This window comes from Salvelinus fontinalis, chromosome 7 (assembly GCF_029448725.1).
Source record: "Salvelinus fontinalis isolate EN_2023a chromosome 7, ASM2944872v1, whole genome shotgun sequence".
In the NCBI taxonomy this organism is placed as follows: domain Eukaryota; kingdom Metazoa; phylum Chordata; class Actinopteri; order Salmoniformes; family Salmonidae; genus Salvelinus; species Salvelinus fontinalis.
In genome coordinates this window covers 33,753,704-33,770,273 of record NC_074671.1, presented here as the reverse complement: position 1 = coordinate 33,770,273, position 16,570 = coordinate 33,753,704, and the positions used below count along the sequence as shown (strand labels likewise).

At 41.9% G+C, this 16,570-nt stretch overlaps 1 protein-coding gene across 3 annotated transcripts; it reads right to left on the bottom strand.

Moving 5' to 3' along the window:
• Nucleotides 1–91: 91 nt before the first annotated feature.
• Nucleotides 92–14,319, bottom strand: dync2i1 (dynein 2 intermediate chain 1). Of its 3 annotated transcripts, XM_055929236.1 has the most exons (23): nucleotides 14,160–14,319; nucleotides 13,712–13,765; nucleotides 12,903–13,617; nucleotides 12,750–12,817; nucleotides 12,225–12,467; nucleotides 11,944–12,012; nucleotides 8,345–8,416; nucleotides 7,881–8,100; nucleotides 7,531–7,633; nucleotides 5,368–5,497; nucleotides 4,960–5,071; nucleotides 4,701–4,795; nucleotides 4,451–4,580; nucleotides 4,032–4,204; nucleotides 3,574–3,736; nucleotides 3,130–3,243; nucleotides 2,773–2,834; nucleotides 2,538–2,589; nucleotides 2,382–2,445; nucleotides 2,010–2,109; nucleotides 1,632–1,763; nucleotides 1,289–1,512; nucleotides 92–935 (listed from the first exon to the last, which is right to left on the bottom strand). In XM_055929236.1, the coding sequence occupies exons 1-23, from the start codon at nucleotides 14,172–14,174 to the stop codon at nucleotides 764–766; spliced, it is 3,282 nt and encodes a 1,093-aa protein (XP_055785211.1). In that variant the 5' UTR covers nucleotides 14,175–14,319; the 3' UTR covers nucleotides 92–763. The 3 variants fall into 3 exon arrangements, with proteins under 3 accessions (XP_055785211.1, XP_055785214.1, XP_055785212.1); XM_055929239.1 differs by lacking the exon at nucleotides 11,944–12,012; XM_055929237.1 differs by lacking the exon at nucleotides 13,712–13,765.
• Nucleotides 14,320–16,570: the final 2,251 nt, after the last annotated feature.

Here is a 16,570-nt window from a genome sequence, read left to right as displayed (position 1 = left end):
CCAAAGCCATATTATTTGGGGCGCTGAGTTTACCCACAGAAAAACTTTTTGCAAACCAGGGCATTGAGAATCATAAAAAAAGACAGAGAAATACATGAAATACTTTATTTAATGAAGTAACAAAAATCTTGCAAAATTATAGTTCTCTCATAGACAAAATACTGTAATTGTATTAACATCACATCAATAAAATGAAAAGTAGCATCTATACATTCATCATGTTGCTTAGCCCTGAACGTTTGGTGTCACTGAGTAATTTGGATGGGAAGAAAACACCAAGTCCATTTTTTAAAAATTTTCTATAAAACACACAGAACAGACATTATCGGTATGCAAATACAAAAGTTGTTCATTTGTAAATAAGCTCAAACAAAGCTATTTTTAGTCCAATATTGTATTTCAATATCATGCCACCTACTGTATTTAGAATAACAAATACACAAAATAACTGAATGTGGAATGTGATAATATATATTATATATATAGTCCATTTATATCTGCTTACATTCTGAAGTTGATCTCTTTACTGATCTAGAGATGACTGCGATTACCACTGTATGAACACATTTTATCTAACAGTGAGCCCCTGGGTTGTATCCACTAGGAACCAAACGGAAGCAAACGGGGAGGGACTAACTGAATTTGTCCAATAAGAAACACTAGTGATATGTTATGACTCCCTATGACTCATTGCAAAAAATGTCAGTAAAAAAAAAACGTTTTAAACAGTTTGCACAAATGAACACACTCCTGACATTTAACTTCAAAAGGCCTCCTGCATCATGATCTGTAGTTTCTCCAGGTCAGCAGATTCAGGCACTGTAAATCTCTTGCTGAAATACTGCATTTCTATCTTCCCCGACTGCGTTGCCAGTGATATTCCTGAATAGGTGTTCTGCTTTGCAGGGTCACCAAAAACAGACATGGCTGTTACCCTGAGGAGAAAGAAACAGAAAAATGAATCAGGCATCATGAACATGTATTATTGATGTGAGAATTTTTTTAAAACACCTTCCCCCAATCACTAACTGGGGGATACATCACTCATATTCCACCCAGTTAAAATCCAATTATCTGCATTCTGCTCTTCATTAGTTATGCAGTAGTTATGCAAATGACACCTGCACTTTGTTGTTTCCATGCTAATCCGTTGTTATTTACACAGAACCCTCCGCATGCTTTCATTTTTTGTCTTTGGCCGTCGTCTGACAAACATTGAAATACATAATTCAATGATTTTGTAATTGAGAGTTTACATTTTTTTTTTTTAAGAAGAAGAGTCATTAACCTGTCAGCATCAATCTTTTCAGTGATCACAGGCTCAAAGTCTTTCTCCAGCAGGTCCCATATGTGAAGGTAGGAGGCAGCATCCAGAACACAGAAGACTGTTGGCCTGGTCTGGGCCCACTGTACTGACACCACCGGCTGCCCTGCTGTACTGCTGGTCCACTCCATCAGAGGCTGCTCACTCAACACTGTGTGTAGTCTGACACTGCCATCCCCACAGCCCACCTGGAACGCAGAGAAGCGCACACACAGTTCATACGTAAAACATTCACATACACACGAACATGCACAAACACACACAACATGAATCTCAGATACATCAATCTCAACAGCACTGATCTCACCAGGAAAATGGGTTCGCCGAAGGGAGAAAAGTCGATGGAGGTGACATCAACGGGTCTGAATCCAACCACCTGAGGCCTGTAGAACTTTGGAGGAGCCTTTAACCCGTGACTGGTCCCATGGTTCACAAGACCCTATGAACAACACACATTGCCCAATACATACCATACGACACAGTGTGACTTCTGTTTATTCTGTCCACATGATCCTGGACATACTGGATGGATGCGTCTCAAATGGCACACTATTCCCTTTACAGTGCACTACTTTTTGAAAGAATTCGAGACGCATCCACAACGTTGGTCATATCCAGGATGTCTAAAATGGCAAACAGTGAAACAGAGAGAGAAGATGACAAACATTGATTTGATACTGCTCACCATATTTGTGCCAATGAAAAAATGGTTGGAATCAGAAGGCAGAAATTTTAACAGCAGTGTCTGTAACAGTGTTGTTTTCTTAGCGTCTCGCGTCGAAGACCTGGAGAGAGAGAGAGAGAAAGAGACAGACTGAAATAAATACCCAGTCGTGTCAGTAGGTCACGAGATTCCAGGCAAAAAAAACACACGACACCAGCTGCACGTTAACAGATACACATTTGACCACTGAATCATGTCAGTCTTGTCAGCCGACAACAACAACTGTCCGTACGACATGTAAAAACAAGCTTGTTGTGTACCGCGGGGGCCCACGTCGTGGGTATTTTTGGCCCGCTGACTGGCAGTGATGAATTAAATATCTATCCGTCTCACCTCTCGCTGGTGGTGAGGACTGTGGAACTGTGGAGCAGTTTCACTTTACCCCCAGGCCGGAGCCCTGCAAGAGAAACAGCCAGGGTGAATTGAGTGGGAGAAAAAAAATAAACATTGAAAGTAATGGAGGAAACATGTTAAACGTGACTGACTCACCCAGGTCTGTGTGCGAGCCGGCGTCGTTGGCTTTAGGGAGCTCCAGTACCACCTGTGGGACAGAGATGGTAACAACAGCATTGCAGAAAGACACTTTAATAATGATCCTTCTGTGCGGTTGGTAAACAGACCAAACGCATAATTCAAGATGACCAGTTGTACAGTTAGTGTATAAGCAGTTATAGTGGTGATGCAAAAGCATGGGGCGGCGTTGTAGCATACTAAAGACACTTACCCATAGATTCAGAACCCCATTTCCATCAAGAGAAGCCAACTGGAATGACAATCCTGATGACTCTAAGTTTGAAATTAAAGGAAGACTTTAGCTCACCATAAAAAAATGCTACTATAATTGTGTGTTTCTCGTAGACTATGTCCCAATTATCTTTCCTTACTTCCAAAGTGTGCACTTGTTTACTTCCCTTGACAGATTTAAAAGAAAATAGCTGGTATAAGAAATATGCTGAAAACTCCAACTAGCCCCTGCCTGCACCAATCCAAGGCTTTTAGACTTGTGGAAAGTAGTAAACGAGTGCACACTCCAGGAAAAATAAGATATCATTGGGAGGCACACCAAGTCTAGTTGGAGTACCTTCGTCAGAAGCCAAAAGGGGAAGCTCTGGCCTCAGGCCCTCAGCCACGGTGGCAGGGACGGCCTCCACAGAGCTCACTGAGGACATGTGGCCCGACGCTGCCAGCACGGCATCTGATGACAGGGTGACAGAGGAGGTGACATTAACAGCCATCATTAACCTACTCATAAACAGGAGACGACACTCCTGGAAACTAGGAGTTGATACGCATCTCTCTCAGTTCAAGAAGATATTCTTAGAGCACATATGAAAGTGTAGATTAAGTATTTTCATATGGGTGTCAGCCAAATCAAAATGCCTGCCTTGATGTATATCTTACATGCAATACAATAATAAACAGGAAGAGATGAGTAGTCCCGGTGCAAAAAAAAACTGAAACTTTTCATAAAAGCATGAAACTTGGAAAAAAACGGAGCCAGAGGAAAAATCTTTTGATCGCTAACCTGTGGAGAAGGTTGGGTGGCGAAGAGTCCAGTCGTTCTCCCCTATTCTTAAAGTGTAATGGGCACTGGCGTGCTCCCTCAAGTCCCACAAGACTACAGAACCCACGGACGTGCCCGCAAACACCAGCGTGGCTTTACCAGGGCTGAAGCAGCAGCAGTGCACCTGAAGGGCAAAAACAGAGAGTTGCATTCTTGTTTCCTCTAATGCTGATGCCAACCAGAAACACATGGGTAGTGTAGCCCTTCAAACACATCCTCGTTGATAACGCCCATCAAATCCTAAATCAAAGCTTCAAATAGGGTTCTCAGATTTCCCAGAAATCCTGGTTGCAGTTTCCTGCTTATTTCGGGAATCTTCCAAAAGGGATTTCTGGAAAACCTGGGAATTTTGGGAATGTTAGCAGAATTTTGCAACCCCATCTAAAATGACTCTCTGAGTTGCAGTGGTTTAGTGGCACCTCGGACTCGTAGACAAGAATCTTCTGTGGGCGGGAGGGCTCCCAGATGTTCCAGATACAGATGATGGTCTTGCTGTCGAGGCGCACGGCGCTGGGCTTGGCTGAGGGGCTGTGCACGGACAGCATGGTCTGCCTCTGCACCTGGGAGAATTGAACCAGGCTGATCTGACGACCTGCAAGCAGGGACAACAGCAGGTCTGAGACAAACTAGCTCATATACAAACATGGCATTGGTTGTTATGGGTGCTGCCTTTGGGAACACGGGCCACAGACCTTCAGTTCAGGACAGTGGCAAGACCCAAGTTGTTGATTGATAGTGCATGGCATGAGCTAATTAGGGACTGTTCTACACTGCAATGACAGCAATGTGAATGGCTGAACACAAAGTACGGACATTATTTGGGTGTCAGGTAACTTGCCATATAGAAATGGAAGCTTGGTATTGAGCTGTAAACTCCCGTCGCTGAAAGAGAGAGTGTCTGCTTGAGTCCTCAGCTTCTTCAGTGATTGCCTCTCAGCCCTATCATCTTCCAACAGTACCGCAACCACCTAATAACAGCAAAAGAGAGAGCACAAAGCACTAGTAACGGCAAGAGGGAAAATTTGCAATATAGCGACGACAAAATGGTTACTTTGATTCTAAGAAAAATGTAGTATCATAGGCTATACCTGTGAAGCTGAGCGCAGAAATGTTGCTAGGCGCTGTGAATCGATGCTCAGTTTGGTCACAGATTCATCAGACGCCTCGTGGGAAAGTTTAGGACCTATTGCAACGTGGGAATAAAACACATTCCAAATGGCAGCACATTCCCTACATAGTGCACTACTTGCTCTGGTCAACCGCAGTGCCCTATAAAGGGAGTAGGGTACTATTTCGGATGTAGTCATAGATTTGATAGAATACAGACCACAGTGCACGTTTCCTCACCTCCACAGCCTACGTTCCTCTCCGCCGGATGCTGTGTCCACTTCTCGCTCATCTCGATCTCCTCCGTTTGAATGTCGCGGTCAGTATTGTCCTCGTTGCACTGGACGTAAGCCTGGAAAGTGAGGATGCATTGGGTTCATCACATTTATATGGATAAAAAGACAAGCAAGCTTACTGTCACAATGATGTCATTAACGATCAGACCAGGGTTCAGATACTATTTTAAATCTTTCAAATACTTTTAGAGTTTACGGTAGCCTGTCTGGTGTACCAGACGGGTGGCGTTTGCACTATTTGCCAGTATTCTATTGGTTCCTTTGCGCCAGGCAAGCTCAATTAAGCCCAAATAAAGTATTTGAAATGATTTTGAATAGTATTTGTACCCAGGTCTGTTAAGCATTTACAAACCTGTTTAGTGTTTGTTGTTCCAAAGTTTTTGATGTACATGTCATATTCATTGACAGGGGGCAGATCCAGGAGGGAGAAGGTGATGGAGTAGTCCAGGTCGATCAGGCGAAGCAGCTCTGTACTGCGTTTCCTGGGGTGGGCCCATATCACATACACAGAGTAGGAGATATTATATAGCAGGTTTAGGAAACAAGGAAACACAACAGATATCTCACTCTCCAACCAAGGCGCATGAATTGAGGAGCAAATTGAAATTAAGGGGACATTCAGCAACTCTTGGCGGACAGTGGAAGTTGATAAAAGTGCTTTCTTTAACAGTAAAGAACAAATATAGCTGTGATCAGCAATGAACAGGGTTCACAGGATGACAGAAAGGACACAAGATCAAAAGCAAGACCTCCATCCTGTAGGAGCCATCTCCCGTTATGTGCAATCAGTGAAAGCATTACTATGTTTATCTCTCAATACCACATTGATGACACAAGTGAAGTTTAGTCTAGTGCTGTAGGTTGGTCATCTTTCAATACAGCAGGTAGTCATTATTAAAAGTCATTACCTCATGTATTGAGTTTATTTACCAATTCTCGGGTCAAGCCTGTTTGTGTGAATGGTTTAAATCTCAGTTGCTACACTCGACACTAGCGTAACAATACTGCAATACACTCTCACAGCTGTAATACGCTGAATAAAATATCCACTTTTCACTACGTTCAGACCAAATAATAGGGCAACAATATGCGATTATACAGATATACTAATCACGATATTTCACATTGTTTGTCCAGATCATTTAAATCTAACATTCATTTGCATGAAACAAAGTCCACTTGATCAATATTTATTGCTCTAGTATCCTATGTTGCCACTGGTGCCAATGACATCTATAGTGCCACTAACTGGTCTGGTGCAGGCATCTAAGGTTGCAGTGGCTTTATATTCACACAGTTTCTAAAGGACATATACATAAGCTGTGCATTCCATATTTCATGGCCCCTTGTCCATCTGTTCAGTTCTTATAGCCCTGGTGTGACATAGTGCCATCTAGCGGTGTACTGTGGTCGACATTGAATGTGGAAACTAATCCTTCATTGAATTCATTGAGTCTATATACCAAATCTGGAGTCAATCTGACTCATGGTTCATGAGGAGAAGATGAATGCAGATGATTTTGAGCATTAGTGTTACATATGCAAATATTATTATTTATTTTTTAATAGTTTCATTGTTCTTGAGGTTAATCTTATGGACGTCCAAGTTGATAGGCCATTGTGGAGTTTGATTTACAGTGGTTTAAATGGACACCTAGGATTTTTGATATAACTCCGCCATCTTTTCACCAATCCCTTAGCTTAATACACTGCTCAAAAAAATAAAGGGAACACTTAAACAACACAATGTAACTCCAAGTCAATCACACTTCTGTGAAATCAAACTGTCCAATTAGGAAGCAACACTGATTGACAATAAATTTCACATGCGGATGTGCAAATGGGATAGACAAAAGGTGGAAATTATAGGCAACTAGCAAGACACCCCCAAAAAAGGAGTGATTCTGCAGGTGGTGACCACAGACAACTTCTCAGTTCCTATGCTTCCTGGCTGATGTTTTGGTCACTTTTGAATGCTGGCGGTGCTCTCACTCTAGTGGTAGCATGAGACGGAGTCTACAACCCACACAAGTGGCTCAGGTAGTGCAGTTCAACCAGGATGGCACATCAATGCGAGCTGCGGCAAAAAGGTTTGCTGTGTCTGTCAGCGTAGTGTCCAGAGCATGGAGGCGCTACCAGGAGACAGGCCAGTACATCAGGAGACGTGGAGGAGGCCGTAGGAGGGCAACAACCCAGCAGCAGGACCGCTACCTCCGCCTTTGTGCCAGGAGGTGCACTGCCAGAGCCCTGCAAAATGACCTCCAGCAGGCCATATTTGCGATATTTGACCATGTAAAGTGGAAATAAATCTATCAATTCAGAGAATAACAATAGGTTTCAAAGCTTCACTGTGAGCCCCTAATAAACTTCCACTGTCCTCCAAGCGTTGCTGAATTTACTCTTCACATCAGTTGACTCACAGGGTTTAAAGTAGGCCTCTGAATCTATCAATTTTAACTGCATTTCCCTCTCTTTAAATATGTATCACACTCACAGATAGTTCCATTAGACTTACTTCTGTTTGCTGGCAACCTTTTTGCTGACCTCACGATGCTTCGCAGCGACAAAGTCCATGAACCTCCCGTGCTGTGAAACTTTACTTTGAGGCGTTTCAGAATCTATGGCCAAGAAATGTTTTCGTTATTCAAACAGTCTTTGTAAAATGTGTCCTAAAAGACAGTCCTAAATAATAAACAAGTCTTTATTGTTCATACCAGGGTCGTATCAACCAAACGGGCTGAAACGGGGAGCGACCTACCAGAATGATCCAATAAGATACAATTTTTTGGGGTTTTCCATTCGAAAACGTTTTGCTATGGTATGCACTCTTGATTACGACAGAGTAGTGTTGAGCATTTACCATACCTCTTGACCTTTTGGGTCTGTCGTCCTCCTCTGTGCTTAGCCTGGGCTGGGCAGAGCCCACTCTCTCGTTCTCCTCATCCATGGCTCTCTGAATGGCCTCGATCTCCTCCCTCCTCTGTGAACTAATTTCCTCCCTCTCTTCTCTCTCTTCATGGCTGCGTGTCTGCTTTTCATCCTCTCCCTCGCTGTCATCCACATCCTCAAAATCCTCCTCATAATCCTTTGGAGAAAAAAATACATTTTCAGTTGCTCTTATAATGAATGGTGTTGTAACAACTAGTAACACGTGTAACTGCCATCTCAATGCTGCTTGTCAGTGCTTGAATACATTTAATCACTCACCATTTTCTGGAAAAGCAATCCATTTAGAGCATGCGTGATATATAATGAAACAAAAGAAAAAAACTGAAATACAAATGAGTTACTAAGAAAATTCACCCTCTATAGGCTTTGACTCTTCTCACCTCAAAGTCCTCTTCATAGTCCTGAGCTTCATCATAGTCACGGTCCTCAGCCGGAGCCTCCGCGATTTCCACCTACAGATGCAGTTCATTACAGATGCAATTATTTTCAGATGCAATTCATTTCAGTCAATAGCTTGTATTTAACATATCTAATTTCATGTGAGACCTGCGGTGCATTCAGTTTGGTTCAACATTTGCTACGTTGCGGTTTGTACTTAATGACACGTTTACCAAAAACGGTGTTCACCGTTCGTCCTTTGAAGTACGTTTGCTCTTTTGGTGTGTGTGTGGCCTTGTCAATATGGGTGTGACCATTTGAAATCACAAAACGTGTGCAGCACACCATACACAATCACCCTCTGAGCCACCATAATCGCAACGTTCTTCAACTGAACGCACCCCTATTAGTTAAATACATAGACAAATATACAGAGCATTTTCAGAAATAGTAAATCCATGTGAATGTTACCATGCAACAAGCTGGAGCATGGGTGCATTCGGAAAGTATTCAGACCCCTTGACTGTTTCCACGTTTGACTGTTTCCACGTTGTTACGCTACAGCCTTATTATAAAACTGATAATACACTTTCTTTACCCCCAACAATCCAATTTGTAAGTCGCTCTGGATAAGAGCGTCTGCTAAATGACTTAAATGTAAATGTAAATGTAAATCTACACACAATATCCTATAATGAAAAAGTGAAAACAGATTTTTTTTTTTTGCAAATGTATTAAAAATAAAAAACTGAAATAGCTTATTATGAGACTCTAAATTGAGCTCAGGTGCATCCTGTTTCCATTGATCATCCTTGAGATGTTTCAACAACTTGAATGGAGTCCACCTGTGGTAAATCCAGTTGATTGGACATGATTTGGAAAGGCACAAACCGGTCTATATAAGGTCCCACAGTTGACACTGCATGTCAAAGCAAAAACCAAGCCATGAAGTCGAAGGAATTGTCTGTAGTGCTCCGAGACAGGATTGTGTCGAGGCACAGATCTGGGAAAGGGTACTAAAACATTTCTGCAGCATTGAAGGTCCCCAAGAACACAGTGACCTCAATAATTGTTTTTATTTAACCTTTATTTAACTAGGGAAGTCAGTTAAGAACAAATTCTTATTTACAATGACGGCCTACCCCGGACGACGCTGGGCCAATTATGCGCCGCCCTATGGGACTCCCAATCACGTCCGGATGTGATACAGCCTGGAATCAAACTAGGGACTGTAGTGACACCTCTTACACTGAGATGCAGTGCCTTAAACCGCTGCGCCACTCGGGAGCCAGCTTGGATTTTTAAACGGAAGAAATTTGGAACCACCAAGAATCTTCCTAGAGCTGGCCACCTGGCCAAACTGAGCAATCAGGGGAGAAGGGCCTTGGTCAGGGAAGTGGCCAAGAACCAGATGGTCACTTTGACAGAGCTCCAGAGTTCCTCTGTGGAGATGGGAGAACCTTCCAGAAGGACAACCATCTCTGCAGCACTCCACCAATCAGGTCTTTATGATAGACTGGCCAGACGGAAGCCACTCCTCAGTAAAAGGAAAATGACAGCCCGCTTGGAGTTTGCCAAAAGGCACCTAAAGGACTCTCAGACCATGAGAAACAAGATTCTCTGGTCTGATGAAACCAAGATTGAACGCTATGCCCTGAATGCCAAGCGTCACGTCTGGAAGAAACCTGGCACCATCCCTACGGTGAAGCATGGTGGTGACAGCATAATGCTGTGGGGATGTTTTTCAACGGCAGAGAGTCTAGTCAGGATCGAGGGAAAGATGAACGGAGAAAAGTATGGAGAGATTCTTGATGAAAACCTGCTCCAGAGCACTCAGGACCTCAGACAAGCACACAGCCAAGACAACGCAGGAATGGTTTTAGGACAAGTCTCTGAATGTCCTTGAGTGGCCCAGCCAGAGCCCGGACTTGAACCCGATCGAACATCTATGGAGAGACCTGAAAATAGCTGTGTAGCAACCCTCTCCATCCAACCGGACAGAGCTTGAGAGGATCTGCAGAGAAGAATGGGAGAAACTCCCCAAATACAGATGTACCAAGCTTGTAGCGTCATATCCAAGAAGACTCGAGGCTGTAATCGCTGCCAAAGGTGCTTCAACAAAGTACTGAGTAAAAGGTCTCGATACTTATGTAAATGTGATAGTCCAGGTTAATTTTTTTTATAAATTTGCAAAAATGTATAAAAAACAGTGTTTGCTTTATGGGATATTGTGTGTAGATTTGAGAAAAAAATTAATATTTCATCCATTTTAGAATAAGGCTGAAGCTTGTAAGTCAAGGGACCTGAATACTTTCCAAATGCACTGCATGTGAAGGCAAGCAAAGCAATGAAGCCATCAACAAAAGGTGTCACTGCAAACATTTGCCAATAAATGAAAGAGAAATATTAGAACAGATTGGATAATACTGTGGGGCCATGTTAACATAAGCAAGCATTTAAAAGGTAAATGGGTTCTCACACACCAAATGCATATCAGCCAATGAAAAGCGGCGATATACATGCATGTGACGCTAAATCGTAGCTGGTCCCATCAGATAACACGTTAGCCCTATGCTAACCTCAACAGGTGGTACTGATTATATCCTGGCACAACTTCTTCAGCCTATGAAAGATCTTAATATATCTTTATATCCACCAACCAATGGCATTTCTTAAAATAGGTCAACCCTGGCCACTGGAGGGATATTTTAAACCTACAAATTCAAGGTTTACTTGATCTGTTGGTCTGTAACAAAATGTTGTGTGCCAATATTGCACTGATGCGTCCTTGACTAGGCTACTACTAATGTTAAACAACATTTTCGCTTCACGGTGGCACATACTGCTAAAGCGGTTGACTCGCAATCGATAGTGCATTTAACTGTGGGTTTGAATAGAGCCCCCCTCGCAGCAAGGATTTTTGTTGAGGAAAATAACTGTCCACTGCCGGTCCTTGATGCTTGCCGACCCTTGCCAAAATCTGAGACAATTACGTGGAAGGCACCTTACACAGAAAGTAATTTGACCAGTCAGTCAAATACATGTGAGAGTTGCTTTGATGATCCGAACATGCTGTTGGACTTATGTACGTTAACAACACTTCCATCCATGAACAAGTGTTGGATCACGTCCAACTACTTCAACAATTCTAATTGGCTGATGCACTTATAATCATAATCAGTGCCACCTGTTGAAGTTAGCATAGGGCTAACTTTTAACATGCTATCTGATGGGACGAGCTACAATTTAGCGTTGGGTCATATGCAAGTAAATTAACACTTTTCATTGGCTGATACGCATTCTGTGTGTGAGAACCCATTGAACTTTAAATGCTTGCTTATGTTCGCAAGTATGGACCCTGTATATCTATAGACAAGGCTTGTCAACTTATCTGGTTTTAGATGTACTGAAACATACAAAATTCCTCAGTCAATTTTGACAGTCCCCAATTCAAAATGCAACGCTCCTGGTCTGAATTGGGTGTGTGTTAAGCAGCTATGGTCCAAAACAAATAGCCATGCTCTATTCTCATGCTAGCAGACGTATTGACGGTAGATAGATATGGCCATAAGAAAAACCCCATCATGAAAAGATGTCTTACGGGCTCCTCTGTATCACTTAATAGTTTCTGACTAGACTTCCACGCTGACTCAGATTGCATCACTACTTCCTGGCTCACACAGGGGAAACACACAGGAAAAAAAGAGCCATGAAAACACATATATTATATATGAGGAACATCTATTGAAAAGGGAGAGGGACTGTTTATCACTTGTTGATTTCTCCATATTCCCTTTTCCTATATTATTTTATTCCTTTTTAATGATGTAAACTGTGTTGTAAAATGCACTTTGAATAAACTATTGACTTTATGACACTAACCTTAGTTTTAACAGGCTCTGTCTTATCCTTGTGAACTCTGAGGTCTGAGGATGATGATGATTTCTTGGTGCTGGTCCGTTCTGTGGGATCCCTCTCAGGACCTGCTTCTTCTCTGTGCCTCCTCTCTCTATGTTTATCCCTCTTTCCCTCCCTCTCTCTGTCCGGCCCCTTCCGTTCCCTGTGCACTCGCTCACGCTCCACTTCTCTGGATTCACCGTCATGTCTCCGACTTTCACCTGTATCCTGTAACAAAAATATACCCCAGGATGTGAGCCAGGGTGTAGGGTGAAATTGTACCTGGATTCTGCTCATACATTTACATCTTGGATCACTTTTACATTTGAACCACTAACGGTTAAGAAGGTTAGGATTGGGGGAGGTGATGCTGATCCTAGATCTGTACCTAGGGGAAACTTCACCCCAGAGTGTAAGCCAGCGGAACCAGTCAGACCATTGGGGTGTTGATACCTTATATTTCATTTGGGGAATAAAGAACATGTTCAGGACAATATCAAAAATGCTTACGTATTGTGCTCTCTCTTTGTGTCTCCTTTCTCTCTCCTCCTTTTCTTTTCTATGTTGCTCCCTGTATTCTGAAATAAAAATAAAAACGTATTGACATACGATGATTAGTGAGGTAGTAAGATGTTGACATATTTTTCACCTGGATTACTGTACCTCTTTCCTCCTTTTGTCCTGAATGCTCTTTGTCCGTGTGTCTTTCTTTTCTTTCCTTGTCTTTCTGCGATCTGTCCTTGTAGCGTTCACTCTCTTTCAGATACTCCTTCTCCTTATGTCTATCTCTCTTCTCACGATCATGCTCTCTATCCCTGTCTCTCCCTCCCTCCGCCCTCTCCTCATTTCTCTTTCTATCTCTGTCAGACCTTCGCTCCCTGTCCCTCTCACCTGTTTCACTCTCCTTGTTTTTCTCCTTCTCTTTATCCCTGTCGCTCTTCCTCAGCTCATCTCTTTCCCTCTCCCTTGTCCTCTCTGTATCCCTTTCTCTGGCCTTTACCCTCTCCCTATCCCTGTTTTCTTTTTCTTCTCTATCATGTATTTTGTCCCGACTGTCTCTGTCCCCATTCCTGTACTTAACATTCTCTTTGCCTTTAATAACCCTATCTTGCTCTCTGCTCTTTTCTTTGTCTCTCTCCTCCTTTTCGCCTGTCCTGTCTCTCGAGCCGTCTTTCCTTCTGTCTTGATGCCTGTCCTTGTCTGTATCTCTGGGTTTTGTTCTCTCTTGGGTCCCATCTCTCTCTCTGTTCTTCTCTCTCTCCCTTCTGGCCTCCCTCTCTGGGTCTCTGTGGCGTCGCTCGACTGACTCCCCCGTCCTGTGGCTTCTCTCATCATCTCTCCTCCTGCTGCTGCTAGAGTCTTCATTGTGTCCTCCACCCTGACAACAAGACACATTATTCATTGCACATGATACAATCGAGACAAGCTTATCATTAAACATTTTGCTACACTTGTCACGTTACTGAATTTACCCTTATGTGCCTCCTAAGGTCATCTGATTTCCATGTATCTTCCTTGGTTATTTTCTAAATAATAGACAAGGAATACATCATTATTCTCACTGACAATGCGCACAGCAATAACCAAGACTGACTTTGCTGCAAAGAATATTGATGCATAGCTATAAATGTAGCTAGCAAATTATCAATTGGTTTGATAACCAATCAACTAACTAGTCTTGCTTGTAGATTGTTCTCTAGCAATATAGCTAGCTAACGTTACTAAGTTAGTTAGATAGCTAGCTAAAGCAGGTTATTCCTGGCTGGACTAACTAACGTTGGCGTTAGCTGCCTAGCAAGCTACTACTACTGTACGGATGAGATGTAGCTAGTTAGCTAAATTAGCTAGCCTAACGTTACCTATCTCTACATTTGCACGCATATATGTGTAAAATTGTTATGTATTTAGTCACCATTTTACCTTATCTGTAGGCATGTTATCGCCTGTCTCTTCCTCATGAAATATTCAACTTATATGAGAAATAAAGCATACGAATTTGTGTTGACATTATTCAGTGACTTGACACCAGATTTCGATTGCGCAAGCGCACTTGACTGAAACTAAGGTAAGTGCGTCATGTTCTCTTGACAACAGGATTTTCAACCGATCGAAGAGCTCTCTGGATGCAAAGAACGAATCACCATGGATACACAGTCCAAATATATCAATAGCAGATACATCTATTTATCATGGCAAGTCCAACCCTACTCTACAATGACTAAATTCCATTATATTGGCAGGTCTGTGTAATGCCATATAATTATCATGCAGATTAAAACAAATAAAAAACTGCATGGATATGCTTTATTTAGTGTAGCCCGGATGCTAGTCAGTTTCTGCTCTTATGAAATTGTCTAGCCCAAACAAAGCAAAGGCCAGCAAATGGTGTTATTGATCTGGTATTTATAGTTTCATTTTACCGTCCAAACGCATTGTATGCAGCCGGAAATACACTCATATCCCCGTGGACCGGTTCGTACCTAAAATATTATCCATTCAGGATGCAAAGTCGTCGATTTCCTACTTAACAAGATTTAATGGCGAGAAGGCAGGAAAAAATATATAAAAAATATAAATGTGTATATTTTATTTTTGGGGATTAATCACATTATTTATTATTTTGTTGTTTTATTTGTATAATTATTATATATATATATATATATATTTTTTTCAACAATAATTACAACATTACACATTAATACAGCGTACCTTGCTAGTGGCTAATGCTACTTCCTGATGTTGAGGCCTACTGCCAGGGGTAAACAACAGACTGCTGCAACCTAATTGGCTGAACGCGACACGCGTCCTTGACTAGCTTTCAGCGGCATTAACCACTCTAGCATGGTGATGTTTCATAAAGCAAGTACGCATATTTTCCCCGGTTTTTTCACCATTAAATCTAGTTAAGGAGGGAAGCGATGCATTTGTAGCCTGACTGAATAATGTGTTAGGTACGAACCGGTCCAGGGGAACACCAGTGTCTCGCGTGCTGCAAACAATGCGTTTGGACGGTAAAATGGACAATACTCACTATTGACATCTTTTGGCCTGGGGGCTATGAATTGTCATGCCAACCTGTTGGCAACATGGCTCAAAAAATCTGATATATAAAAAAAAAACGTGTATTTATATATATATACACAAAAATAATAATATATTAACTTGTATTTATTCAGGGTAGCCCAATTGAGACCAGGGTATCATTCCCAATGGTGCCCTGAGTAGCTACAAACATTTTATCACGAACAGGTAGCTACATTAATATTAAAAATACAACCAGAATAATAAAAATAACCACAAGGCACAACCTCAACGCCATAATTTCAACAAATAAACCACTACAATCAATCGAAACAATTGCAGTCCCCAATAAATTAATTCAATACCAGAGTCCTAAACTGCCCTAGTGGCACCAGGGAATCAAGATGTAAGGAATTTTGTAGGTTATTCCTACAATAGGGGACACTAAAACTAAAGAAGGATTTACCTAAATTGTTTGAGACCAGAGGGACCTCCAGAGCTAACCAATCCTGCGAGCGGGTTTGGTAGATCATTCTTTATTCGTTAGCAACGAATTTAGGTAAATTGGAAGCTTGTGTAGTAGAGCTTTGTAAACAAAATGGGAATAATGATGAGACTTTAATGAGGACCAGCCAACCTTTTGATACAGGATGTAGTTGTGAGTATTAAAACTGTCACCTGTGATAAAGGGAAGGTCGCTATGGTAGAGGGCATCCAAAGATTTAAGTGTAGTGTCTGCTGCGATCTGGTAAAAGGTGCCATCACCATAGTCAAGAAAGGAAAGTTGACTGTACAATCTGCTTCCTGCTATTTAGGGAGAGGCTAAATATATTTATTAAAAAGAAGCCCACTTTAAATCTTAGTTTTTCAACTAGTTCATCCAAATGTTTTTTCAACATGAAGTCTTTGTCAATCCAAATGACCAGGTATATATAGGCTGGAACCCAATCGATGGGAGAACAATCCAATGAATACATATGAAGTTCATCTGAAACATTTTTTCAGGAATTAGAGAACAACATGTTTGTGTTCTTGCCCACATCAATCAAGTACACTTTTGAAACTAACCAGGGCTTTCTGTAAGGTGACAAAGTCACATCGCAGCTCTAACATAGTCTGGGCAACAGTTGGGGCAATGACATACATAACAATGTTGTCAGCATATAGATTAATATTACACTTTTTAACAGATAGACCAGTATTATTTATATAAATAATAAAGAGAACCGGTCCCAGACTACCGACGCCTGCGGTACACCTTTTGTAATATCCAGGAAACTTGACACCATCAGAAATCAGGTAGGGAGTCC

What these genes read in the sequence shown, in the direction of transcription:
- dync2i1 (XM_055929236.1), bottom strand. An exon ending in ACCTTAGGAGGCACATAAGG is followed by an intron (nt 13,618 to 13,711) that starts GTAAATTCAGTA and finishes TCTTGTTGTCAG; the next exon opens with GGTGGAGGACACAATGAAGA. An exon ending in CAAGCTTCCATTTCTATATG is followed by an intron (nt 4,205 to 4,450) that starts GCAAGTTACCTG and finishes CCCTGCTTGCAG; the next exon opens with GTCGTCAGATCAGCCTGGTT.